The sequence below is a fragment of the Telopea speciosissima genome, chromosome 3 (assembly GCF_018873765.1).
Source record: "Telopea speciosissima isolate NSW1024214 ecotype Mountain lineage chromosome 3, Tspe_v1, whole genome shotgun sequence".
Classification (NCBI taxonomy): domain Eukaryota; kingdom Viridiplantae; phylum Streptophyta; class Magnoliopsida; order Proteales; family Proteaceae; genus Telopea; species Telopea speciosissima.
In genome coordinates this window covers 11,536,100-11,563,267 of record NC_057918.1, presented here as the reverse complement: position 1 = coordinate 11,563,267, position 27,168 = coordinate 11,536,100, and the positions used below count along the sequence as shown (strand labels likewise).

General features: G+C 39.8%; 2 protein-coding genes and 1 pseudogene across 2 annotated transcripts in view; 1 reads left to right on the top strand and 2 right to left on the bottom strand.

Annotated features, from left to right (window-relative positions):
- Positions 1-6,593, top strand: part of LOC122654510 (probable hexosyltransferase MUCI70) — a 28,050-nt gene extending 21,457 nt beyond the window's left edge. The window contains exon 9 of the mRNA XM_043848633.1: positions 6,166-6,593. The gene's annotated coding sequence lies outside the window, so the exon portion shown is untranslated. The remainder of the gene's footprint in view (positions 1-6,165) is intronic.
- On the bottom strand, positions 3,210-4,441 carry LOC122654845 (annotated as a pseudogene).
- A 2,441-nt stretch (positions 6,594-9,034) lies between the features above and the next one.
- Positions 9,035-25,850, bottom strand: LOC122654509 (cullin-3A-like). Its single transcript, XM_043848632.1, has 3 exons — positions 25,540-25,850; positions 25,313-25,506; positions 9,035-11,267 (listed from the first exon to the last, which is right to left on the bottom strand). The coding sequence occupies exons 2-3, from the start codon at positions 25,471-25,473 to the stop codon at positions 9,227-9,229; spliced, it is 2,202 nt and encodes a 733-aa protein (XP_043704567.1). The 5' UTR covers positions 25,474-25,506; positions 25,540-25,850; the 3' UTR covers positions 9,035-9,226.
- Between the last annotated feature and the right edge of the window lie 1,318 nt (positions 25,851-27,168).

Sequence of the window (27,168 nt, the reverse complement as noted above, 5' to 3'; positions counted from 1 at the left end):
GTTAATAATGAAGAAAATAATTCGGACTTACCAGTCATGTGGGTAGAGGCACCCGAATCAATAATCCATGAAGTAGGGGTAGGATAAATGGATGTAAGAAGAGCAGATGTACTCCCTTAATGAGCCTTTTGCACATATTCAGTGTATCGTTACGTCTTCACGCACTAAGATATCTCCATCTCCCAAAGAGAACTCGGCCTTTGTTGCTAGCCGTGGCCAAGGGAGAGGGTGTGGCTCCTGGGGGGAGCTAGTAACTAGCTCTTAATGGACTGATAATCAGGACTCAATCCTGTCATAAACTTAGTGTTGTAATATGCTTTCAAGGGTATGTTTTGTCCTAGGAATATTTCTGTCTTTGTACCTATGCTGGAATGTTCTCTAGCTCATTAAATAAAGAGGGGCTTTGACCATATCGTCACAAGCCATTATTCCTATTCTCAACATGGTATCAGAGCTAGGATCCACATCGGGATCCTAACCCTAATGCCCACCATCATGAAACCCTAGAACACTTTTTTCCCTCCTTTCTCGTTTTTTGCACCGTCAGCCACCACCAAACCTTTTGTTGTCACCCTCTCTCTCTCTCTCCTCCAGTGCCATCAGGTACCGCCACCGCCGCCACCACCCTCTCTCTCTCTCTCTCTCTCTCTCTCTCTCTCTCTCTCTCTCTCTCGCCTCCAATGTCGCCAAGCACCACTGCCACCGTCGCCTCCTCCCCTTCCTCTCCGCCTCTTTTTCTTCATCCTTGGTGGCGAGTTATCTCCCACCAGAGGTCTTTATCCCTGCCATGTTTTAAATCCCTCTTCCATCGGGATTTGTTGATTTTTTGTGTGGAATCCCTTGCATGGTGTTGATGTTCTATTAAGTTCTTCCCTGACCAGCAACTACAGCCGACTTTGAGCTCTCCACCGCATCTACTGGATATGAAGGAGCTAATCAGCGTGACTTCCTTCCGTTCCCTGCCAGCTCCATTAAATTGAATGGGAGCAATTATTTGATGTGGTCACGGTCTTGCTTCCTTGCCATAGTGGTCTTTCCGGCTACATTACAGGGACATCTGTTAAGCCTATTGATGCTGGTCCTTTTAAGATAAATGGATGACATCCAACTTTCTTGTGATGTCATATCTCATCACCTCTATAGATCCTGAAATCGCTGGGGGTTACCTTCTTCTCGGTACTGCTGCCAAAATTTGGAAGACTATCAAGGACACTTATTCACAGGTCGGTAACGCTGCCCAATGTTATGAACTTCACCAAAAAAATACATGCTACCAAACAAGACATCTCTTTCCCAGTATTATTCCAAGCAACATAACATGTGGCAACAGTTGGATTTTTATGGGCCCTTGACTAATTCCTCGAACTAATCTATCCACGTGTTCCCAAAATTGTTTCTTAGTATTTCCATCCAATCCTATTTGGGATGCATAAGCTTTAATTATATTCATTACTTCTTTTCCTAGCACAAGTTGGTTGGATATTATCCTATCTCCATTTTTTTTAACATGTACAACATCATTTTTAACTCTTTATCTATTATTATTCCCACCCCACTAGTATTATTTTTATCCCCAATGTACCGAAGTTTGTAGTCATCTAATTCCTTAGCTTTTTTACCTTCCACCTAGTCTCTTGTATACAAGCTATGTTTTCTTCTTCTCATTATATCTATCAATTCTAAATTCTCCCCGTTAAAGTTCCTATGTTCCAAGATGCTAATCTAATCCTATGCTTTTGGACTAGCTTCTTTACCAGCACTTGTCCATGGTGCGAGAACCCTTGCCCATTTGTCACAACATTGGGACGCCAAAGCAGTGCGTCACTTGCAGGGGACGCCCTAGCTAACCATTGCACGTTGACGCTGTTCATAACACCTGGATCATAGTGCAATGTGTCACTTCCTGGGGATGCCCTAGCATATGGTTGAAAATGTAATGTTCTAGTATTCATGCAAAAGGGTTGGCTACTGTTTTTACAATGGCGGGTGCCAGCCTGAGCACTAACCCTCCTTTACCCGGGCTTGGGATTGGCAGCATAAAACACTGGCGGAGTTGGAAATGGCCGACCCCAATTCTGATTAAAGCCAATCTTGCAGCCTATCTTGGAATTGGCTATGAATGCTCTTTGATCTTCATTTTTGGCCATTTTCCCCTTCTTTTAGTTAGTAAAACAGCATAAAATCAATGAACTTGCCTCTTGTAGCAAGATCTACAATTCTTTTGAATAAAAAAAAATCCAAAAGAAAATCACAGATCTGTGGAAATCCTTGCTTCTTCCTGATTCCAATTTCAAGAGTTCCGGTCTATTCCAACCGATTCCAATCCAATCGGATTATATTCGAATCGAAATTGATGGAGACCGATTCTCTTTCTAATTATAATTTTTTAAACCTTGGGACTAATTCATCTTATGAGTTACTGAGATAATTGTATATTATTGGTAAAGCTTATGCCAAGAACCGCTTTTGTGGGCTCAACATATATTGAGTATAGGTCCTGTCAAAACCTGATTCATTCTTTTCCAGAATGAAATAGTTCCATATCGGTTTGCCATAACTTCTCACTGCCTATGAGCTTCACCTGTCACCAGGAATGGACTAATTCAATTTGTTTCCAAAATACAGAGAAGTATTAGAATGGTAGTGCACAAGTCTCCCGCCACTGCAGGGTCTGGGGAGGGTCATAATGCACACAGCCTTACCCCTGTTTTTGCAGAGAGGCTGTTTCCAGACTCGAACCCGTGACCACTTGGTCACAACGGAGCAATCTTACTGTTGCACCAAGGTCCACCCTCTAAATGTTCAAAAAAAATTTAAAATTATAATTATAATCCAAGCTGGACCCTGAACTGAAAATGAGACCATTTCCGGTTCTGCTTGGTTGACTGGTCAGACTGGTTTGCAGAAAATAATCTAGAAACATGGAACTATAAAAATCAGGAAGTGGAGAAAATTAGAAGGGAAAAAAAAAATTTAAAACAATAAATTTAAGGGTTTTTTTCAAGTACCTCCCCTGAGGTATCACGTAATTACAAAAACACCCCTCAGTTTTGGAAAATTCTGCATGCCCCCTTGAGGTTCTTAAAAGTTAACACATGCCCCCATTCCGTTAGTGTAGGACTAACAACGTTAAAAACAAGGGATGAACTGACAAAAATGCCCTCATCTTCCCCAAATCGTTTAGGGTTTGAAAAAAAAAAATCTGAAACTCATCTTCCCCAAACCTGCACATCACTTCCCTTTCTCCTTCCATTTCTGAAACCTAATCTAATTAAAACCCTCAGCCCATTTTCTCCATCTAATCCCAAAACCAAATCCATCTTCCATTTCTGAAACATGGACCCTCTTTCAAAACCCATCTCTGCCAAAACCGAGTTCATGGTGATTTCCATTAATGGTTTGTTTATTGGCTTGTAAAGCACAAGAGCCCTCTGTTCATTCAACTGAGTTCTTGATGGTGGATCAAGTCTGTTCCATTTCAACAATGTTGAAAGCAAACCCGTCTCTCTGTTTCTAATGCTTGGTGAATCTGAAAGATGAAGGATAGGGTTTCCATCCACCTGATGAAACCCACAACGTACAGCCATATACATTATTACCCTTGCAACATCTCCCTTAACCTGAAGAGGTGGTGCCCATCTCTCTTTAACTGTTTCAGTGTCAAAAGCAGCTTCCTTGTTTGCTGGCTTCACACAATCGATTGAGTTCCTGAGGCATTCTCCAAAGTATTTGTTTCCTCTAGATGAATTTACGTTCACATCTGCTGGACGAATATTGTGTAAATCAGTTAAAGATGGGCCATGAGTTAGGCCATAAGAACGAGGCCACAGATGTTCTCTATTCCATCCTTCCAGTTTTCCTGCTATGGATTTTGATGCAGTTCTCATGGAGTAAATTTCAATTATCTCTGATGAATCGTAAGGATTATCAACATCAGAAGCATCAAGAATCTTGAGTGCTTCCCATACCTCTTTGTAGGATAAGGATTGATGATGACTTGAGATGATAGATTGCAATTCTTTCTTTAGTGCTTCCCCTTCTATCTTCTCAGCATGGGAAATTGGGAATAGTGATTGGAAACATCTTCACAAGCAGCAGATCCAAATAAAGGAATTTGATTTACATGAGCTTCTGAGCAGAGATTGGAGCTGAACAAGTAAATGCTACTGATTCCAGAAACCAGTATTAAAGGGAAATTAAAGCGTCTTAAACACTCGATACAAGCTTCAGAAATCAAATTCCAATTGCTTTCGTTGGAGGAGGAGAGCCATTTTTTGGCTCGGGCTTGCTGCTTCTCAGCCCTAATTTCTCGTGGCCGACTCTTCTGTCGAATGGAAGAGTTGAATTTGAATCGTTCATGACATAGAAAACTGTTGGCTCCTCCGAGCTTACAAGCCCGCGTGATGTATGGGTTCTCACCGATGGTGAGTGGATACTCCATTGTTAGAATCCTGAACTTCCGAACTTCCTGCTCGCTTTCTAGTTCTTCTCTAGGTGTTCTTAATTTTTAAATCTACCATGAAGTAATAAACATAAGGGTTTTAATTAGATTAGGTTTCAGAAATGGAAGGAGAAAGGGAAGTGATGTGCAGGTTTGGGGAAGACGGGTTGCAGGTTTTGAGGAAGATGAGTTTCAGATTTTTTTTTTTCAAACCCTAAACGATTTGAGGAAGATGAGGGCATTTTTGTCAGTTCACCCCTTGTTTTTAACGTTGTTAGTCCTACACTAACGGAATGGGGGCATGTGTTAACTTTTAAGAACCTCAGAGGGGCATGCAGAATTTTCCAAAACTGAGGGGTGTTTTTGTAATTATGTGATACCTCAGGGGAGATACGTGAAAAAAACCCTAAATTTAACTACAGTTTGACCAGTCAAGACCAATTAGTCACATCAACAAGCAGAGCCTGAACAAAACCAGAAAAAATTACAAAATAGCGTAGATCCTAATCAACTGAAAACATTATTATGGCAGGAAACAAGCTGATTTTCCTTCTAATTCTTACTTAAGCTGAGCCCAGAAGGTGAGCAAGTCCCAAGGCCCTCACCTTGACCCATCATTCTTTTTCATTATCAGATTTACAAGGGAGAAGAGTTCCTCTGCCCTGATACATCACCTTCACCCTGCATCTTGTCACAGCATCACTGAGAAGGAGGCAGGCGTGGAAACTTCCTTTCCTTTGTTTCCTCTTCACTTTCTGAGTTGCTGCTCCTGAAATCCTCACGGCCAGTCGTCTGAGGCTTAATCCTGAATGAGTGAATTGAGAGAGAGGTGGTGCGGGACATACCCATTCTTCTTTCTCCCCGGTGGGATTTGCTGGGCCAGTGACCACCAGAGGGGAGGAGAAATGGCAAATGGAGGTGGTGGTGGATGGTATAGGGGGAATAGCCATGCTGCAGGGGTAGGAGGGGTGAACTTGGAGGCAGGGTTTTTTGGGGTCAAAGTTTCCGGTTTTCTTTTTAAAAAAAATTTATTAAAATTTTTGAATAATTGTTACCATTGAACCTGTTGAGAATACTGTGTTAAATTTGCTGGTTATTAGTGTTTATTAGTTATTGTCTTCCATAGGGGTATTTTAGTCTTCATATGTAACGGTTTTAGGTTGAAATGTACATAAACCAATGGTATTTTTGTATTTTCTACAGAACTTAAACTATGTATATATTTGAGGCTATCAGTGGAGGGTTTAACCTATTCTTTTCTTCTAAGCTGATAGACCTCGTTCCCATCACTTCTCCCATCGACCTGCATCTCTCTCTTATTCTTCTCCTTCTGTTGGTTTCTCTTATTTATTTTGTTACAGAACCCAACCAGCCGGTTTGAATAGTTGATGATAAACAACAAAAACCGGACAGGTAGATTCCAGTTTGTTTCAAAGGTGGTTCCTAGTTCAGATCGAACTGAAAAATGTAGGCAGTTCTGGTTTTTTTGGTGTGACTGCTAGTTTGGTGTGGTTTTAAAAAACTATTCTTAGGGTAACCTTCCACATTTTATAAATAAACCAGCCAGCAATGTGTCAAGCTTTTGAGACCTGACTTACACATAGCAATGGCATCGGGTGAAATGACTCCATACCAGGTCTAGACCAAAGAACAGTTACTTATTTTCTGCCTTCAGTTTTTTTGAGTTCCTATTATGCAGTCTAATGCATTCAGCCATTTATATATGCAGTGATATCGAAGGATTGCATGTTTTGGACGCTCCATACAGGAATTTGTACATTCCCCTGATCAGCTTAGTTGTATATCCAAGTTTTAAGTAATTTTTAGCTGTGTTACAGTCAAATTCAGTGAGGTGGATCAATTCTTTGCCTGGCTGCTGTTGCGAAGAAGGCTTCTTGGTTACTTTTCATGATCAGGAAACCTTTGATGCTAGAGGGAGCAAACAAGCTAGTGGCATTTTTGCAACAGTAATAAAGCTTCTGCAATTTTATTTCTTCTTTTTTATTTTGGCTGGAGTTGGTTCACAATCAGTTGTATTATTGGCTAGTTCAGAATGTTTGAATGGTATCATCAATCTTTATATATTTTTATGTTTGTTTTTTTTAGTTTATTATTTTTTTTTTTTATGAAGCATTAATTTACATAGTCATTGCAAATTAAAAGCATGAGATGGTATGCTACAATTATATAGCAACTTAGGTGGAATGTTATTTTATAACCCTGTGAAGTCTTAAAAAATGGAATTTTGCTTTGTCGTGTGGCCCCTGCATCAGCATGGAGGCGAATGGGAGTGTGCGCTCAAGCATCCAACATAGGGGAGGGTGGGGTGGTGGTTATTTTTCTACCTCTTGTGTCTGGTCGTTGGGGCACAACCAAGCAGCGTTCTTTTTCCCGGAAAGGGAAAGAGAATGCTACCTGGGCGTGTGCAGTATGCTGTCCCTGCACCCAAACATTGGGGCACAAAATGACTGTTGCACCCCTAGAAGTTTCCACCTTTCCATGGGGGTGCGGCGATCATTTCGCTCACCCCGATGTTGAGGCCAAGGGCAGTGCACCACACGCACTCAGGTAGCGTTCTTTCTCCATAAGCAATATTATGATATTTAATCAGTTTAACGGTTTAGTTTATTTGCAATAGACGGTTTCTCAGCCAAAAGCAAAATCGAACCAATTATTGAACATTGCTATGTTTGGAAGCCAAGAAAAGAAAAGAGAAAATTCGAACAATTTTGAATTTGAGGAAAGCGATGGACACATAAATCAATCATTACATCTAAAACCAAATGAATCAGTTAACAATGGTTTGGTTCACCTTTAAACAGTCAATTTTGGTTTGGTTTATCAGTTCGGTTCAGAATTGACACCTTACGTCCAACCTTACACTAGGGTTAAGTGAAGTGAACGAACCTGTAAAGACCACAACATGTGCATGAACGCATCTTATCTACTTGAGTTTCCCCCAACATCTCACCCCTAGGGTGTAACGATCCTGCTGTCCCACCCGAGAGTTGATGGGTATCCCACATCAGAGAGTAATGAACTCTGGTATGGGTTCATATAGTCCTAGGCACCCTCTCTTATTGAACTGGTTTTGTGGGTTGAGATCCCAGGATCGTATCGTATCAGTGGTATCAGAGTGGGCTGCCATGTCTACAGGTCGGGGCCCCGGCATGGGTGACCTATGGAAAGGGCTACCTGGTGCTCAAGGGGTCCGGAATGAAAGCCGCCATACAGTGGACCACCGGGGACATCAGTTCAGAAGCGTGGTGGAATGTTACAATCCTACTCTCCCACCCCTGAGTAATGAACTCTGGTGTGGGTTAATGTAGTCCTGGGCACCCTCACCTACTGAACCGCTTTTGTGGGCTGAGATCCAGGATCTTATCATAGGGATTCTCTTCTCAGTTTGGGATTTTGGTGTGTTGTATCTAGAATCCAAGCGGGTTGTCGTATGGAACAACTTGGGTTGGATACATAGCACAACAACACAATTCAACCCTAATTACTTGACCGTCTCCTTGATAGAACAGTAATTCCAATTTTCTAACCTTCAAATTCCAAACTTCAGAATTCTGTTTCAATTTGTTCCAAGGAAACAGAAATACTAAGCTGCAGAATTTTATCCATGGAAACCGAAGTTCAGCATGGCCCCTGCACAAAGATGATGCACACAAACCGAGAAATACTATGATGGTGAACTTTATCAAGGAAACCAATTTTCTGTTCCAATTTTGTCGGATGAATCCCACGGTAATCTCAGTTCGGCAAGAATCAAAAAGCACTACATCAAGCTTGTTGTCAATCAGGTAAATCTTACTTCTATTGGGATCCCATCTGGACTTGATGTCTTGCCTATTTTTCATCATTCTTAAGGCTTCTTAAGGCTCCTTTCACTTCAGATGCCCTAATGTAACTACGACATGTGGTATCTTGGTGAGTAATGCATTTCAAGATAATTCTATCTCCAAATCTTTTATTATCAAACACATCATTCTTAAGATCATTATCCACTACTATGTACACCCCATTTCTATTCTTTTGATCTCCCATATACTAAAAATATATATATATATGTATTTGATAGAATTGAACTCTGATGTTTGACGCATGGCTAATCCAAACCTATACTAACTAATGGTCTGGATTAGCCATATCATCATTCCAAATGGCACAATATATACAAGGCGGCATTTGATTGAATTAAGCTCTAATATTCGACACATGAATAATCCAGACCTATACTAAATAAATTTTCCTTTTTAATAAATATGCCAAATCATAATGAAACTATTTAATGCACCTTATTTTTCTTGTATCCAAATCCATCACGGCTCTACCCTCTCCACGATCTAGACAGCCAACTCCTTTCCAGGATTGTCTCGATGGGAACTACATAACTGAAACCCCCACAAACACCACTAAAATGGAAATTGAGTAACCACAATTTCTCCTGGATCCAAATATCTCCTTTAGTCAATGTTTTCTATCAACCTCTGAAGCTGCTACCATGGCACATCCACCCCCAAGTTTTCAGTTCTTTTAAAGCCCACAAAGACTCTTAGCACATAAGTTTGTCCGGGAGATGATTGAATCTGGCATTTTAAGCAGAAAAAACTAAAATAAAAAATAAACAGAACCTGCAGCAGAGGGCAATAAACAAATCTTCGGTGAAAGTCTTGTAGGTTGCAGCAATTCAAAGACATTTTCTCACCAAATGGAGGATACGATTCCACCTCAAGGCAAGGCCTTGACCGGAAGAGAGGACCACAGAGTGAAAGTTGTTTTTCAGGCAAGATACCGATACAGTTTCCTGTCTACTTTGTCCCTCTCCAAGAACTCCCGCTCAATAAGGGATTCAATCCGTTTCTTTATTATAACAGGGTTGGGCAGGAACCGTGACTGCAACTGCTTTGTGACTTCAGCAACAATGTTGTTATGATCCAGGACCCTCCTTGACTTCATGATCCTCACAATCGCAGCCTCAATCTGGGGCTTCCTGTCCTCCTCCACTCTCTGCCGGGTCTCTTGCTTTTCTGGCTCTGACTCCTTCTGTGCAACTACTGTGCCTATCTTTACCTTGTAGAACTTGCTTGTGAACTTGTCATTAAAGAAAAAGGCATCATCCTCGCCTATATCCTTGCTCATGGGTTCCTTCCTAAGAACATTCTTCCCCTTCACACAGGCCAGTGACTGCAAGCACCTCTTTAAGTCTGAGGCTGGTATCTCTGTAGCTTGTTCAATCTCCTTATAGCTCAGGCGGTCAGAATTGTTGAACAGCATGAGTATACACATCTGGTATGTGGACACATTCAGCTCATGCTTCTGGCCCTTCCCAAAGGTTGCTTTCAGATCTGCTGTGCCCATGTTTGTTTGCCAAGACAATCGCCGCCCAGTATGGGTCCCTAGATAAAACGCTCGGAACTTTTCACACATTCCCATAATCTCAGCTGGCAGATTGCACGTGGAGCTTGGTTGAGTTGGCCATGACCCTGTTGTGAGGACCTGGACGGCCAGTGTAGGACAGTCCCCAGTATCAGCAGCCTGGCTAGCATAAAACCCTTGCATTGTATCCTGAGAGGTCTTCATGTCTGTAAACATGCCTTCCAATTTGGAAGTAAACTGATAACCACATTCTGTCTTGAGCTTAACTATGAGACTTCTTTCTGCATCATCCGAGACAGTTTTGCCTGAAAGAAGTCGTTTTGCTAAGTGTTGCTTGTAGTACTTCTCAAACACATCCTTTTCTTGCAGGTAACGGAAGAGCATCATCACCTTGTCCAGGACAATCTCTACGTCCTCTTCACTGACACCTTTCAGGCCTTTACGAAGCTTATCATCCACAAACAAGGAAATAAATTCCGGAGACCGAGGATTCAAATTAATGAAGTACTCAAAGGAGGAATTTAAAGCATTCTGAAATGTCTTGTCATTGTTGAAGGCCAAACTTATTATCTTATCATGTTTATCCTTTGCATCCAAGAGCCGCTGGACAAAGTCCACAGGATCCCTTAACCTCTCAGGATCAGTAACCAATTGCTTACCAGTTTCCCGAATATGAGCAGTCATCACGTCTCTAATTGTAGAGAGTCCATCAGGTACCCGGCGGAATAAGTTGTACATCCTCCCCAAGTCTTCATACTTATCATCCACCAGCATGTTCACCAAGCCTGAGTTCTCCATATGGACTAACCTCTGCATGTGGTTTGCAATCATCTCCCTCTCTACCACACTAGTTATCTTGGCTTCACTCTTTGCATCCAAGTAATGGGAGACTCTCTCCATCTCTTCGTTTAGACGTCTCTCAGCTTTCTTCAGGTAATCCCCACAATCACAGCACTCGATGAACTGCTGAGACTCAACGCTGTAGAAATTGGCAGATATCTCAAGGAAAGGCTTCTCGAAGTCTTCCTGGTAAACAGATGAACCCAAATCCATTAGCATCTTGATTATATTCCTCATCAACCCCCGGTTTATAACTTCACCAGTCCGTTCTCTGTGCACAAGCTCAAGAAGTGTATTGAGAAGCCTTGTCTGGATCTTGGGAGAGTGGATAATGTTGTCTCTCCATAGGTTCAAACCGAGATCATGGACGGGTATTTTGTTGGTACTGGGAATGAAAGTCCTGTCCATATACATTAGTATGTCTCGGATCATTTGCAATGCCTTGTTATGGTCTGTCCATTTCCTATTCAGCTCCTCCAGAAACAAAGCTCCCTGAGCAGCTTCTATAGATTTGGATATTTCTTTTAGATGCATCGTCATTGTTGTCACAAGTCCGGAATACAGCTTTTCTCCATATTTGTGCAACACCATATTGTAAGCATTCCTGAGTCCAAAGTGGTTTGAGCATATCAGGAGAACAAATTCTCAAATGCAAAAGAGATTAAATACTTGGCAGCTAAAGTAGCACTCTCACAAATAACCATCTAAGAACCATGCCAAAATATGACAATGTTCTTTGCCTCAATCAACCATTCCTGAACATGGTTCCTAATCATGTAAAATCAATGAGGAGAATGACAAATGGCAAACAAATACAAAATAAATTTTACGAAAAACTAAAACTTATTTTCCAGGAGGTATTTTTGTCAAGACGAAGGGAATCTTAAGTGGAGCACATTGTCATTTACACAGATCTTCAGTGAAGAGCAAAAATAAAAGAAAAAAATCTGGCAGCTTACAGCATCTGCTTCCATTTCATCCACTAACTTTGCATAACTTTATCATTGCTAGTGACAGATTGAACAAGCATGACCGAGGCTTGACCCTCCATTATTTTTCATATGATGGAAAATGTATGGTGTCAAAGTAAAAATGGAGGCTATATCCACTTTATGTCAAGCATTATTATTCAATATAAATAAAATCACTCAAAACACAAATGATGATATACTTGCATCACAGTCTACAAATCTCCTGCACATGTACACAGGAAATTTTGGCATGTGAAAGACAAAGCACCTAAGCCCCAATCCTTGGGTGATGTGTTAGTAGCCATATCAGAGATGTTTTAAGTGAATATAAGAAACATGACAAATGGAAGCCCAACAGTGCAAGCAAAACTACTGAGGTTTAGGTATCTACAATCATGAGATTAAGCATACAATGCAAACTTTCTTGCCTTTGAACATCTAAGAGAAATGGTAAATATGGGTTTACATGTGTTATTAAGATCCATTTAATAATAAAAAAAAGGAAGTACCCAGTGCACGAGGCTCCTGCCACTGCGGAGTCGGGGGAGGGTCATAATGTGTTATTAAAATCCGTTTAAAAAAATAACTACAAAATGCTGCATAATTGATAATTCAAAGGATGTAAAAATAACTAGAATTAAATATCATGGTATACATTATATATATCAACAACGAACACATTATGTCAATATTAAAGTTGCAGGACAAATGTTCTAACACTTTGCTGAAACATGAAACTGGTGCAAACTATGAATCAAATTAATCAACACTTCAACAATCAGCAGCAAATTAACCAATTAAGAGATATGCATGCGTAAAGCAGGGGTGCTTCTCCTTTCTAGAAAGCACAACTGTTTTTTTATTCAACGACAATATCAAAATGCATTGATCAACTCCTATTTGATAAAGAAAGAAGAAACAGTAAGAGAGGGGGGATTTTTCTCCAGCATACCAAGTTTTGACAATGATTACCAATACTCCCCCCCCCCCCCCTAAAAAAACAAAAAAGAATATGAGCAAGCTAGTATAGACATCACAGATATAAACAAGATCGTGGCAAATGCAACGACGGTCAATTGATTGCTGCCCAAAAAGCACAATCTTTTGATACAGAACAAAATATAGAGGGGAGGAAAATAAGAGACAAGAAGCGAAGACAAGATTTTTCCACCGCTGGGCTACTGACAAAGGTAATGGTCAACTCTGCCACCTAAATTTACCAAGTTGAACTTTGACGGAAGCTCTAAAGGCAATCAAGATTAACTCAATAGGTTGGGCATTCAGAGATCCTGAAGACAGAATTATCTAGGATTCAACATGAATCATCACATTCCCCTTCTAACCAAACTAAATTGACCTTTTATGTAGAATCAGTCCCCAACTAGGAACTAATTCCACAGCAGGATCACTAAGATATCAGTAGTAGCGCTTCTCAGCAATCGAACAAGGATAGCAACCACCCAGTTAGATCTTCAAATGGATCTCAGATTGCAGTGGATTCAGGACACAGATTTCTCACAAAGCAAATTGATTAATAAAGAGAGGTAGAAGATAGGTCGAAGGATAGATTTGGATTGAGCTTCTCACTCTCTCTTTGGTCTCTCACCCTCTCAAGGCATCTCACCTCTGAACTGAATCGCACAGCTTCATGAAGAAAACTTCAAATATTCATTATCTCAATCGTCCCCAGCTAGTGGCTATTACAAATATATTTAAAGAAAACCAAATAAAAGTCATAATCTATCTAGGAAATTATAACTGTTAGTAAAGACTATGTAATGTCTCGGTATTAGTGCTAGCTAGTGCTAATACCGAGATATGTTAGTAGGGGTAGTTTAGGTATTATGATGTGTTTTCTATTTTCTTATTTTCCTGTTGTGTCCCTTGGTTCCTCTAAGTGATTATATATTGAATGAAGTGGGAACTCTAACACTAAGTTGAGACTCCCAAAGTTACACAAAACCTATTGTCTCTCATTGCTCTCCCCCTCTTGTCTTTCTTCTCTCTTTCCCTTCTCTTTTTCTCTTCTCTTATTATTTACATGGTATCAGAGCAAGATCTCAAGGGACGGCTACAACTTTCCTAGTATCTTGTGATGCAGGTCCAAGCACTAAGAAGAAGAAGAAGAAGCCTTGAGAAGGCTGCTGTTTTGTTTTTTCGTTGGAGCCTTTTCCCATACTTAGTTTTTTTTTAGTGTCTAAGTTATTAGGGGCAAATCAGTCTTTTCCCCCTTTCATTATTTTTAAGTTGTTGCTTAGATTTACTTCCCCTCCATAATTTTATTAGAGGATTGATTTGTTTAAATTTGTTTTTGTACTCAGATTTGGAGTACAAGTCTGTTGTTTGTAATTAGGAATCAGATTGGGAATTATCAGTCCTAACTCCTAATCTGAATAGGATTTTGGGCTCAGCCCTGATTATGAATAAACACCATCGTGGGAGGCTCCCCCACAGTTCAATTAAAATATTTTTGCTTCTAGCTTGCTGCTGCCATAGTCTATTGCTCTCTGAGCTTGCATCCTTGTGGATCTCAAGGTGGTACAGGGTGGGAGGACTCCTACGACTCCTTGCATCGTGAAGATCGGGAGGTTTCTTCAAGTTTCTAGCTGCTGCCTTGCTGGTTCTTCAGATCAGTAAGTTTACTCTCAATTCCAGAATACATCCTTCTCTCCTTCATCCTCCAACCTAAGCCATCCTTTCCCCATCAGACCTCAAAATCGGTTTTACATCCCCTCCATTAAACCCGCAACTCCTACCCTAACTAGGACTCCTCCATAACTTCACATCTGTCCATCAGTTTCAAACCAAACTTCCAGTATACATCCCCCACACTTCTCCCTACAGTCGATCCAAATCCCAGCCCATAACTCCCACTCTATCCCCTCCATTCCTTCACTCCATTAAAACCCAAAGCCTGCAACAAAATTCTGTCCAAAATTGCAGAATTTCAAAATTCATCCAAACCCTAACTTTTTTATACCATAATAGCCCTCTAGACCTGCCCATTAATACCGTATAAACCCCTTTTCCAATATCCAACCCTAACCCTAGTTTTGCCCCAAACAGCCCCAAATCTGCCTAATTAGCAAACAGTTTCAGAACCCTGATCTTACCTGGCTCCTATTAGGCCTTGCCTATATAGGACTACATTAACTAGTCTTCTTCCTTTCAAGGTTTCAATCATTATTGATTGATTCATATCAGTTTTAGTTTGCGGGTTCTTTCGTTTTTTGTTTGAAGGGATGCAGCGCCCTATGCTATGTTTTGGGACTGTTTAGAGACTAGTTCATGCTTGAAGATTATGTCTCTCTTTTCGGTGGTGATTGGTTTATGGAGTGAAGAGTGCATTGAAGTTCCAGACTCAGAGATTGGAGATCGATGGGTTCATCAGGGTTTGAGATCGACTTTTCATCAGGGTTTTGAGATCGATTTTTGTCAAGGTTTTGAGATCGATCTCAAAACCCTGATGAAGGATCGATCTTCAATCTCTACCTTGATGAAGAATCGATCTCAAATCTCCACCCTGAAAAAGTCGATCTCAAAACCCTAACAAAAATCCCAAAAACCTTTTAATTTCAGATTACATATAAGCTTATTAACAATACGAAAACGGAAACAAATCCCAATAGAAACCTATCTAATATAATTAATTATAATAGCTGTAGGAGTCCTCCACGTCCATAGAACTAAAACTCGCGAGATCTCGGTTTTCCAAGGGGTCGAGACGAGACTAAATACGAGTTCTAAAAGTGCAATATCTCGGTCTGACCCATCTTATCCTTTAAAAGTATCGTAACTCGACACTCAAGATCTCGACCCATCTTATCCTTTAAAAGTATCATAACTCGACAGAACTCGAGATATCTCGATCGAGTTCTATCCAAAACCTCTTTTCTTCCCCTATGAAGGCTGTGAGCTCATTTTACCTCTGGATTTCAACGTACAACCTGCCGGAGAGTTGATTCAACTACACAATTGAAGGATTCATCTCAAATTTGAAGCATTTTTCAAAGGTAAACAATTTTCCCCAAATCTATTTGTTTCAAAAAAATTTGTTCAAACCTTGGTAGATTCATGTCAATTTAATATATATTACATAACTTTGGACGATCTATCACTTGATGGAGTCCGAATTTTTTTTTCTGTTATTATTTTTTTTATTATATTTTCTGCAAAAAAATTTATTATTTTGAAAAAAGAAATTGAAAAAAATAGGATGAATAGTGAATGTTTGGAAGTGATTTTCATGTATGTTTCACAACTTTGGATGCTCTACAGCCTCATGGAGTCATTTTGTTTTTTCACCAATTAAAAAAAATATTTTTTTTTTCAGAATCAATAAAAATATTATTAAAATTTAAAAAATATATATATAATATTAAGGAAAAATACCTGTTTTTGTTGGAAAATTATGTACAACATATGTACATAATATCCAAATTCAAATGGTGTAAAATACATCATTACATTATAATGTTTTATATTTTAAGGTATAAATATTTTTAATAAAAATTGAATGTTTTGATTGCTTTCTATTACTAAATTATGTGTAGAGTAGGGAATTTTAATACGTTGTCGCCTACCAACCTAGGGTCCGAAGTGAAACTCATATTTGGACTTTGTTTTTGCAAAATCTGATAGTGCCATTGTGTTTAAATGGCCTAAAATAGGCTGAGTACCAAGTTTCAAACCCAAACTAGGTCTAAAACCCACCGAAACCAAGTTTCAAGTTGGAAATGCATCAACTCGACCGAGATCTCGAGATATCTCGAGTCAACTCGATTTCCCAAGGGATCGAGTTGGGGTCGAGTTCCAAGTTTTAGTTCTATGTCCACGTATTCGCAATTGAGTCTTCAATTTGTATTCACTAGCTAGCTGTCTGTGGGGCCCACTTGGTCATGAAATCTCCTCCCAATAGAGCTGAACGATATTTGTTCAATTGTGGAAAATAAACCCTTCATGGCAGGCCGGCGATAGCTAATGACAGTCTCCAAATAAAACTAATCAATCGCCTCATAATGTGCTGGAAATAAACTGCTTGAGATAATAGGGAATAGGATAGAAGATATATCCTCAAATAACCGATTGATCTCCTCTTTCATTCTGGCAGTAAATCCAATTTTATGTTGCTAGATGATACCTCATCAATGGGTTTGAATCATAGTTCAAAATCTCGCCGAGATCTTGAGACGAGTAATTATACGAAACAAAAAAATGTAAAAACTCAAAAAACTCGACCGAGATCATAGTTGTCACGGCGGGTAGGCGACCCTAGGCGTTGGAGAGGATAGTAAAAAAGCAAGGCGACACCAACTTGGCGACCAAGGTGCCCCAGTCGACCAAAGCGCCTGGACGCCTTGGCGCCGCCTAGGAGCCGCCTTGACAACTATGACCGCGCTTTCGAATATTTTGAGAATCTCAACCTCCTCAGTATAGAGTCATAGTATTATATTGTTGGTACTTGGGAGTTAAGACATGGAAGACTAGAGTAGTAAGGTGTCTATGACTTCTGTATTATTCATTGTACTTAGGTTGGGTGTCTATGTAAAATGCATTGTGAACATTTCATTGTATCTTGTGGTTTGTAGTAGAAACTTTTAAGTCTTCAATTATTTCTCAAGAAATTATTCAATATTATGTGCATAATTTACTTGTTTACTTGCCAATTATGTGTCATATCATTCAAACAAATGTGTCGAATAGGCAATATTACATTAAGGGTTCGGCCTTTACTGTCAACCAAGGGTGCAAATCCAAAACACCAAATTGGGTGTTTTTTTTTTTCAATTTGAACATTTAAATATGTTTATTAAGCCTAAAACAAGCTTACCTTAAAGTTTCAGAGCCGACTATGGCCATATGCCCACCGAAACATAAAAAAAAAATACACTCTCTCACCAAGATCTCGGAAAACTTGACCAGGTCGAGACCGAGTTTTAGAACCTTGGTTTGAATAAACCCAGAAGTTGGACCAGGAACTTGTTGATCGATTTGCATCAGCTCCCCCCACCCCATCCACACACACACACACACTTAAGGAAAACTCAGCCTCGAGTTTTGAACATTCAAACAACCACCTTGTGGTGGAGTGCCAGTTAGGGAAGAATGAGAAACCTGAGAGGGGGTCTCAGAGTTGCAGGGCAGGAGAAGAAATCGCAAAAGGGGGGGGAAGAAGAAGAAGATCGCTCAATCACTTTGGCCATGCAGGCACTCACAAACACTTCAATATTCCATTCTACTCAATCTGAGTTCTAATTGCACAATTACATGGTATAAATAAAAGAAATTAAAGCACTCCTATTCTAACTCTAAAACTGAAACATAATGAAACTCTATCACTGCTTATACCCTATTCAAAATAAAACAAAAGATTACAATATAAATCCAATCCAAATAAATAAATAGACTACTAATATCCTACTAGACCTAAGACTCAAACTGGACCCGTTTCATCTGTGTCTAGATACCCAAATGGGTTTGGGCCGGTCCAAGGTAGTGCACCTGCATCAATTCACCAGGTGTTGAAAAAAACTCATCCACGAGTTTGGTAGAACGGAAGAATTAAAAGCTCACGAGTGGGGGCTATCGGCTGAAAAATTTGAAGCTTTGGGGTTGCATTCATGTCTGGAAAATCATGGAGGAGAAGGAACTCCTGATGGGGAATGGTTTTCACTGCACTGGATTCCATCGTTACCGGATCCATGATCCTCTCGTCTTTCGTTGCCACTATTTGCTGTTCTAGTTGAGGCTGCATCACTAGTGTTGCCTTTGTTGGCTTGGAACAAATGTCATCAACTAACCGATGAAGAATTAATTTCTGGCTCATGTGAAAAGGTTGTAAGGTGCACAAGTTTCCGTCACGATCAACGATGCCTTTTCATTCTTAAAACCATTCTAACCCCAATTTAATAATGCGCTGAGGAGAATCAAACACTTCACAATACACAACGTCACAATAATAAGAAACAGAGAATTGGACGAATACATAACCCTCAAACTTAATAATGATCTGGTCAGTCTTTGATAACATATCCACCACAGATCGCAATATGGAAACAACATAGCAAGTTTTCCATTGGGCAAACACACTCTAAACTTGAACACAAAGGAGTCCACGGCGAGGTTTATACTTGAACTCACTATGGGCTCACACCCAAAAAAAAAAAAAAAAAACCACAAAAATACCCTAATTAATGAATTAATGGCAAAACAGTAAAAATTGGAAAAATTTAAGAGGGCAAAATCATAAATAAGTTGAAGTTCCTAAAAGGGGGGCAAAACAATAATATGGAAGTTCAAGAAGGAACACAAGAAGCAATACGTATGGGGGAACCCTAAGGGGGGTTCGGTCGAAGAAGAAAGGAGCGGATAGAAAAGGGCTATGGAATCGTGGGGGGTTGGGTTTACTGCTGGAATCAAAGGGAGGGTTGAGGCTGGGTTTTCATTCGACTCCTCTGTTTCTAACAGTGTAGATTTTTTTTTTAAGGTAACTGCAGTGGAGAGGGAAACTGGGAATCAAAAGGATGGGTTGGGATAGGGTTTCAGCGAGAGATGGGAGAGGGAAATGGTTACTGCAGAAAGGGTATGGGATTTTAGTGGTTTGAGGTTCCTACTTTTTTTCTTCTTCTTTTGTTTGCTTTAACAGCAAGGAAAACAAAAGAGGTGGGGTGTTGTTGCAGTGGGAATTGATGGGGGAGCTTAGAGGGGAAAGGAAAGGGATCGTACAGAGGAAGGGGATGGGTTTCAACTCTTGGTAAAGTAGAAACAAAATTAATGGGAAGGGAAGGAAAGAGATTGATGGGGAAGGATGATAGATCCTTCGGCTCTGATACCAAATTGGTGGCGGGCCGGTTATGGAAGGAGGAGAAACCTGAGAGGGGTCTCAGAGTTGCAGGGGAGGGGAAGAAATCGCATAAGAAGGGGGGAAAGAAGAAGATCGCACAATCACTTAGGCCACACAGGCACTCACAAACACTTCACTATTCCATTCTATTCAATCTGAGTTCTAATTGCACAATTGCATGGTATAAATAAAAGAAATCAAAGCACTCCCATTCTAACTCTAAAAACTGAAACATAATGAAACTCTATCACTGCTTATACCGTATTCAAAATAAAACAAAAGAATAAAAGACTACTAATATCCTACTAGACCCAAGACTCAAACTGGACCCGGTTCATCTCCATCTGGATACCCAAATGGGTTTGGATTGGTCCAAGGTAGTGCACCTGCATCACCTTGGTGTGATTAAGGACAAGCTCCAGTCCATAGTAAGATTCTGGTAACTCATGGCTAGCCATGATAGGCTTTGATACCAAATAATGTAGAATCATCCCCAACTAGGAACTAATTCCACAGCAGGATCACTTAGATATCAGTAGTAGCACTTCTCAGCAATCGAACAAGGATAGCAACCACCCAATTAGATTTTCGAATGGATCTCAGATTGCAACGGATTCAGGACACAGATTTCTCATGAGCAAATCAATTAACGAAGAAAGGTAGATGGATAGATTTGGATTGAGCTTCTCATTCTCTCCTAGGCCTCTCAACCATAGGTATCTCACCCTGTCAAGACATCTCACGTCTCAACTGAATCGCACAGCTTCATGAAGACAAATCTAAATATTCATTATCTCCATCGTCCCCAGCTAATGGATATTACAAATATATTAAAAGAAAACCAAATAAAAGTAATCTATCGAGGAAATTAAATCTAACAAACCTTTTAATTTCAGGTTACATATAAGTTTATTAATAAAACCAAAACGGAAACAAATCCCAATAGAAACCTATCTAATATAACTAATTATAACAGCTGTAGGAGTCCTCCACGTATTGCCAATTGAGTCTTAAATTTGAATTCACTAGCTAGCTAGCTGGCTGTGGGGCCCACTTGGTCACGAAATCTCCTCCCAATAGAGCTGAACGATCTGTTCAATTCTGGAAAATAAACCCTTCATGACAGGTTGGTGATAGCAAATGACAGTCTCCAAATAAAACTAATCAATCACCTCATAATGAACTGAAATTAAACTGTAATAGGAAATAGGACAGAAAATATCTTATTAAATAACTGATTGATCTCCTCTTTTATTCTGGAAGTGAATCCAATTTTATGCTGCTGGACAATACCTCACTTCGGGGCAGAAATCAATGGGTTTGAATAAACCCAGAATTTGGACCAGGTACCTGCTGGTCGATCTGCATCAATTTTGACAAAAGCTCCATAGGCAATCCAGTAAACCAGTATAGGTGGGGTATGCAGAGATCATCAAGGCACATTATCTTGGCATTCTCAGGTCCTATTAATTGGTGAGGTTGCACTGCATCTCAACTAAAGGCAGTAATCCAGGCTTAGAGGAAGAATCTTCCAATCATGGTTCAAGACTTCTACTGCTTTCGAGCAAGATATCTCGGTTTCCCAAAAAACCGAAACTAAACTTGGTACAAGTCAGGTTTCGACCATATTTCGCACATTTTGGTAGTTTCGACCAAAAAATACCAAGTTTCTACCAGTTTTGACCAGCCTAGTTTCAACCAGCTTTGACAGCACATGACATGTCAAGTTTTGCCAGAATATACCAGGTTTCGACCTGTTTTTGGTCGAAACCTGGGAAATCTCGTTTTCCTGGCTGGTCAAAACCGGCCTCAAAACCGAGATTTAGAACCTTGCTTCCAGTGGGTGGCTGAATTTGATTGTTGAGGTTGATGCAGCTTTAGTTATAAATTGGTTGAGCTCAAATATGGAAGGGCCATGGAGATACATGCACGTAATAAGAAATGCCAGATTACTTAATAGAGAAATTCTTTTCAATGGCAGCTAATATCAGCTAATGTTGTGGCTGATGCTGATCATTAGGCAACGGCAAGAATAAACAGACAGGCCATCCATTTGGGGTGTCTTCCAATGTAGCGAATCTCTTTGCTGGGATTGTTTTGGTGTTCTCGTAGCTTGGGGTTCGGGTAACATTGTTTTTGATATTGAACTCTATCTCTATGTGGTTCTTTTCCAGACACGAGAATTGGGTTCATTTCTTCTTCTTCTAAGGCAGCTAGCTAGGCCTGTTGAGAACTTGGACTATCGAACAGTTGTTGGTGGGGAAGTATCTCCTTTCCCTTGATTGCTGCGGGTCTTCATTGCTGAAACTGGACTGGTTAGGATCACTAGAGGGGACAGACTACCAGGACTAATCCGCTTCCCAATAGGAAGAGCAAACAGCAACTATTAGCCCAGCTTTCCAGGCTCTCATAACAGCCCCGGTTTGAGCATCTCCCTAGCCTACCTACTTTCCTCGCTTTTCAGAAGGTCGAGTCTAATAGAGTAGAGGCAATCCACTTGAGAGGAAAGGAAAGACCTCCACCGATCTCTTAAGAGTGTAATCCATCTTTTCTAATAAAAGCCATTCCTTGACCACCACCCCCCAGCCCAACCCAAGAAAAGGAAAACAAATATGAAAGAATTCAAGCACATCAAGGGGGGGGGGGGGGGGGAAGAGAAACTTCTTAATGACTCCCAACTCCAGCAGACACACATGATACCATTAGAATAAAGACTCTATGACTCTGTTATAGTACAATCATATGAACACATGCTAAACTATTTCCAAGTACGTATTCATATCCAAAGTTTTGTTTTCAGCACATTAAACTCAGTACGCATGGACGGAGAGCAATTGCTTAGACTCCCTAAGAAGTTTTATATACTTTAGTCATTTATTCCAAAAGAAACCCAAAGCCTTTGGATGGGGGGTATTTTTCATCCATCTTAACCAGACAAAAAGGCAAAACATAAACCGATAGGCTTAAACCATATTTCATAATAAGCATCTTTAACGAAATATAGAATTATGGGAAAAAGGAGGATCATAAGCAAAAATACGACTCACTGTAGAGGGACACTTTAAACATACAGACACAACTAGACAAGCAATTGAAGGACAAAAAAATGAATTATAATTGATAAAAAGATGTGTATGTTTATCAAGAACTTGAAAGAAAGCATCATGTTCACCACCCATCATGCGTAAAAACATAAATTCATAGTAAAACAAATGCTAAACATTTCAGCCCCCCCCCCCCCCCTCTTGAGAGTGTATAATGATACATGTTAAAGCCAATGGTAGGAGAAAGAGATACTTGTATCTTCCCCCACCCCACCCCATCCCCAACCAGAAAAAGAAGCAAAGGTAGAAGAAAGAGACAGATACAAGAAAACAAGAGAGAGAGAAAAGAAGGGAGAGAACTAGAGTAGTGAAGAGAGAGAGAAACCACCATTGACAATATTCCCAAAACCAAAAAATCAATTCATTCATCACCATAAATTGTGGGGGTTGGTCCCCCTCTGACTCTTAACTTTCCTAATAGATTTAAACTACTAGTAGGCTTTACTAAAATAAATAACCTTAATAAGACTATAGTAAAAATCTTATCAACTACTAGCATGGGACGCACTAAAATAATATAATAATTTTAGCGTACCCCCTTTACTCCCACTTTTGGGCTTACAAATTAGACCCATTACAATAATAAAACCAAAAAATTAAAGCCCAACCCAAACTAATACTAAAACCATGCCCAAATTTAAACCAAGCCTTAAACCAGGCTTCGATTACCTATGCTTGTACTCGAGCTATTTTTGGCAACAAAATTTCAGCTACTCAAAACAAAGATATCAACTTTTGCCACTAGAGAATTCAAGTAGGTGGTTTCAACTTTCAACACAAAAAGGAAATATAAGGCAGCTAATGATTAGTAGATCGAGAAGGAGAATGATTCGAAACTCGCCATATTTTTTCAATTTTTCCCCTCCTATTTTCTCGATGCAGTATCCAAAGCTAAAAGAAGGATATTTATTTTTTTGATTGAAAATTAGTTCGGTAGTTAGTGGATTCCAGCTTATATATTGATTATTTATTAAGAGTTCTAGAGGGATTAGAATACCTACTATGAATGGTCGATAGCTATAGAGTTGTTTATTTGTTTCCGAACTTTGATTTCATTTCAGTCCAGGAGTTGGTCAAAGTCTGTCTTCCAGCCCTGAATTGGTCCTTCCAAATCATATAAATAGACACACACAATGATTTGAGAAGTAAAACGTTTAGATTTTCTGAAATTTGCTGTGGATACAGTACTGTTTTTCTGTGTGGATTCCTCAGTATAGACTTAGTGGATTCCAAGGGGGTTTAAATGGATTATTAGCCTGTTCTATCATTACACTTACTCTAGTTCATTATTCTTATAAACAGGTCAGTTTATTCTATTCTTCGAGTATCTGAGGCACCCCTGTTCAGCCAAGTATTTCCTGCTAGTTTGTTCTGGGCATTGCAATTAGAATACTACTCTGTTTTGCTTCAAAATCTGCATTCTAGTTCCTGATTATCTGTTCTTGGAAATTCTGATTTGTTCTGCTGCGTTTGAGTTGCTGATTTTCTAGTTCTAGTACTGCTACTTGCTTTCTAGTAGTACTACGATTTGTTTGTACAAGCCATCTGAGATATCTAGTACAATTATTCTGTACTAGAAGAAGATCAGAAAATCAGACCATTCTGTTTTCTCTGCTTCAAATTATCCGGTTTCTCCTTGAACAGTCCTATTTCTCTGTTTGGTGAATCTGGTTCTGCTAGTCAGTTCCAGATTCTCTCTTTTGGAACTGCATTTGCAATGTTTCTACAGCCAAAATCTACCAATCTAGATAAACTTGCATCACTGCTAAGAGGTGGAGGGGCTGGGAGTTATACATCAGCCACAAGTTTCCCCAACACCCTACCACTCTTTTTAAGAAAAATTCACCTCTCACTAAGTCCCAGCAGCGATCAGCAATCGGTCGGCAGGCAATTCACATGAAAATTAATAAATATGGTGAACTGAATCAACAAAAACTAGGATGCGGTCCTTTAAAAAAATGGCAGTGGACCAACCATGATGGAACAAATCTATTCCCACTAAAATGCAAGAATGAAAGGGATATTGTCAACCTGATAACTAGATGAAGGTAGAAAGGAGTTATCTTTGGAATAGTACCTACATGGGATAGGGATTCCATAGACTACAGACGTATCCACCTGATAATACACAAAAGAACCTAAATGCCAAAGCTTGAGGATTCAAAGAATGTATTTGGGGGACTGGGGGGGATTCACCAAGGAACAAAGAAAATTACCACTAATTAAGTTGTTTTGAGGTGACTGAACATTATTTGGCATACTCATCACGGGGGAAGGGAGGAGTGCAAGTGTGCAACATAGTTTTTTACAAGTAAGACAAAGCATGAAACTTACACCACTCCTGAGGTAATATAGCTTCTAAAAAACCACCAAAGCGGACTACAAGGATAATTTTATGGAAAGCATAAGATATTTGGTTCCATTATTTCAACTGAGACAGTTTAAAAATTCCTAAGTACCCTAGCTTCCCGCGTCACTAAGCTAACCCTTCCAAAATCTAACACGAAAAAATATATATATAAAAAACTAGAATGGCATTGCAACAGAGAGTCCAAATCAATACTGAAAAAATGAAACCCACGAAGACAGTAGCACATATTGAATTGAAATCATAAGCATAAGAAAGTACAGACAAATTTCTTAAATACGAAAGTTGTAATCCGAATGAAGTAAGAATACTGGTTAAAAGCAACAAAAAATGACAATTGAAGCTTAAGGCAAAGACCAAAACCTATATAGCTCTTCAAAACTGAGCCCACTTGCATTGTGATTATATATCTCATGTATCGCATGCTCAAGTATCTTCCATGTCTTCTCTGCGTACTTCGGATCCACAACCACCCGATGCTTAAAAGCCTCTATCTGAAAATTCCTTCTTTTCTGAGTACTCATCTTTCCTCCTTACAAGAAGCACAATCGCTGGAGTAAGGATTTGTAGCAAAAATCAGATTGTAAAAGCCACCTCAAATCCTCAGACCAAAAACCCTAAAAGTGGATTATATGTCAACAAGTAAACCACGAAATGGATTTCTTTGTCAAAGAGAAATTTTGAGATCGACAATTGGAGCCAAAAGTAACAACACACTTCCCGCTTCAAAACAAACCGTAAAGACCAACCTCAAATCGCAAGGTTACAGCATAGAACTGGATTAATTGCTCCTTCATCCATGATTGTTCCGCCAACGGATCTCCTGTAGAGAACTATTCAATTTAATTGATATCTAAAGCCACAGCCACCAAATCAGACAATATCAAACGGTCTCATCACAAGAAATGAACCATGACTTGAGCTCTGGGAAAACTGAAAATATAGTTCTTTAGCCCAAACATAACCAAACAAACTTCCTTCCAAGAATCACAGAGGATGAAACGATAAACCACCTAAGCCCCTCGCCAGTAAGAAAATAAACTTGAATTCTAGGGTTTGGCTTTAGGCGAAATTAATGTAACGGAAGGAAACGCTCAACCGCTGTGATTTCGAGGCTGCATGGGAAGTGTTTCCAAATTCTCCTTTTCATTTCTCCCTCCCCTTTTTTTATTTTTTTTTAGAACAAGAAGGTTTAAAAAATCCCTACGGTCTTTTCTTGTCTTTGGTTTATTTTTATGTATTTTATTTGACTCTTATCCGCCATGAATCAACGAATCGATGAGCCCATACCGTTCAGACCAGTACAAAAGGCCAACTGCTCCTAGCAATCAGAAACGTTCAGTCAGTTTTAGTCAACTGTAGGTACACGTGGCATTTCTGTGCTGCTGAATCAATCGTCGAACCTGTCCATAGATTAAACACAGCCGATGGATGGGAATCGTAATCGTCCCTTTAGATCATCTCAGGACGTCTCCGTTGTATTGTATCATCATCAGTCGTTCATTGAGAATAAACATAAAACGTGGCCCAATCTTTCTTTGACAACGGTAGGACCTACTGATAGAGTATGCACAGAGCCCCTGACCGTCAAAACCTATGCTCCTATATTTTAGGCTAAAATCTAGAATCCTGGCCCTTGAAAATGTCGGTCCTATTATGCACGTCTTAACACACCGAACCAATTGTTATGAGACCTGGATTAACCGCATGGACCAACCAATCTTGAGTGAATTTAGGGTTGGGTGGTGGATCCGGGTCTCCAATGTGAGAAGGAAAATATACTTGCACGGTTTTACTGTCTGGTTCTCTTATTTAGGTGGAAAAAATAGAACTAGCTAGCTAAATATAGCTATGGATTAGGTGTCGCATCTAAGGGCAGTTAGCTCGGGTTCACGTACGAGAACCATTTCATACGCCCTGAGCTGAATATTGTGGTCAAAAAAGTAACCATGAAGGTCCAAATCCTGTCAATAGTTGACAGTTTGGGCATGGCCTCCCAAGTAGTCATTCTCATGGATCACATGATCTGCTCCATTTTCCTAAATTTTTCTAATAGGGTGTAGAAATAATCATCCAATCCCTTGCCCAAGCACACTGCCCGGATAGGGTCCACCCCGTATTAGAGGGATTTGGAGAAATGGATCGAGCAAGAAATGGAGCAGATAATTTTTCCATTCTCGTACAACACTTCACCCCTCTTTTTCTCAAGTATGTATGTG

Bases quoted from the DNA above. Each gene is read 5' to 3' on its own strand.
- LOC122654509 (XM_043848632.1), bottom strand. From the start codon at position 25,473: ATGAGTACTCAGAAAAGAAGGAATTTTCAGATAGAGGCTTTTAAGCAT. The intron at 11,268-25,312 runs GTTTTGGTCTTT...CTTTGGACTCAG, and splicing joins AGTTTTGAAGAGCTATATAG to GAATGCTTACAATATGGTGT.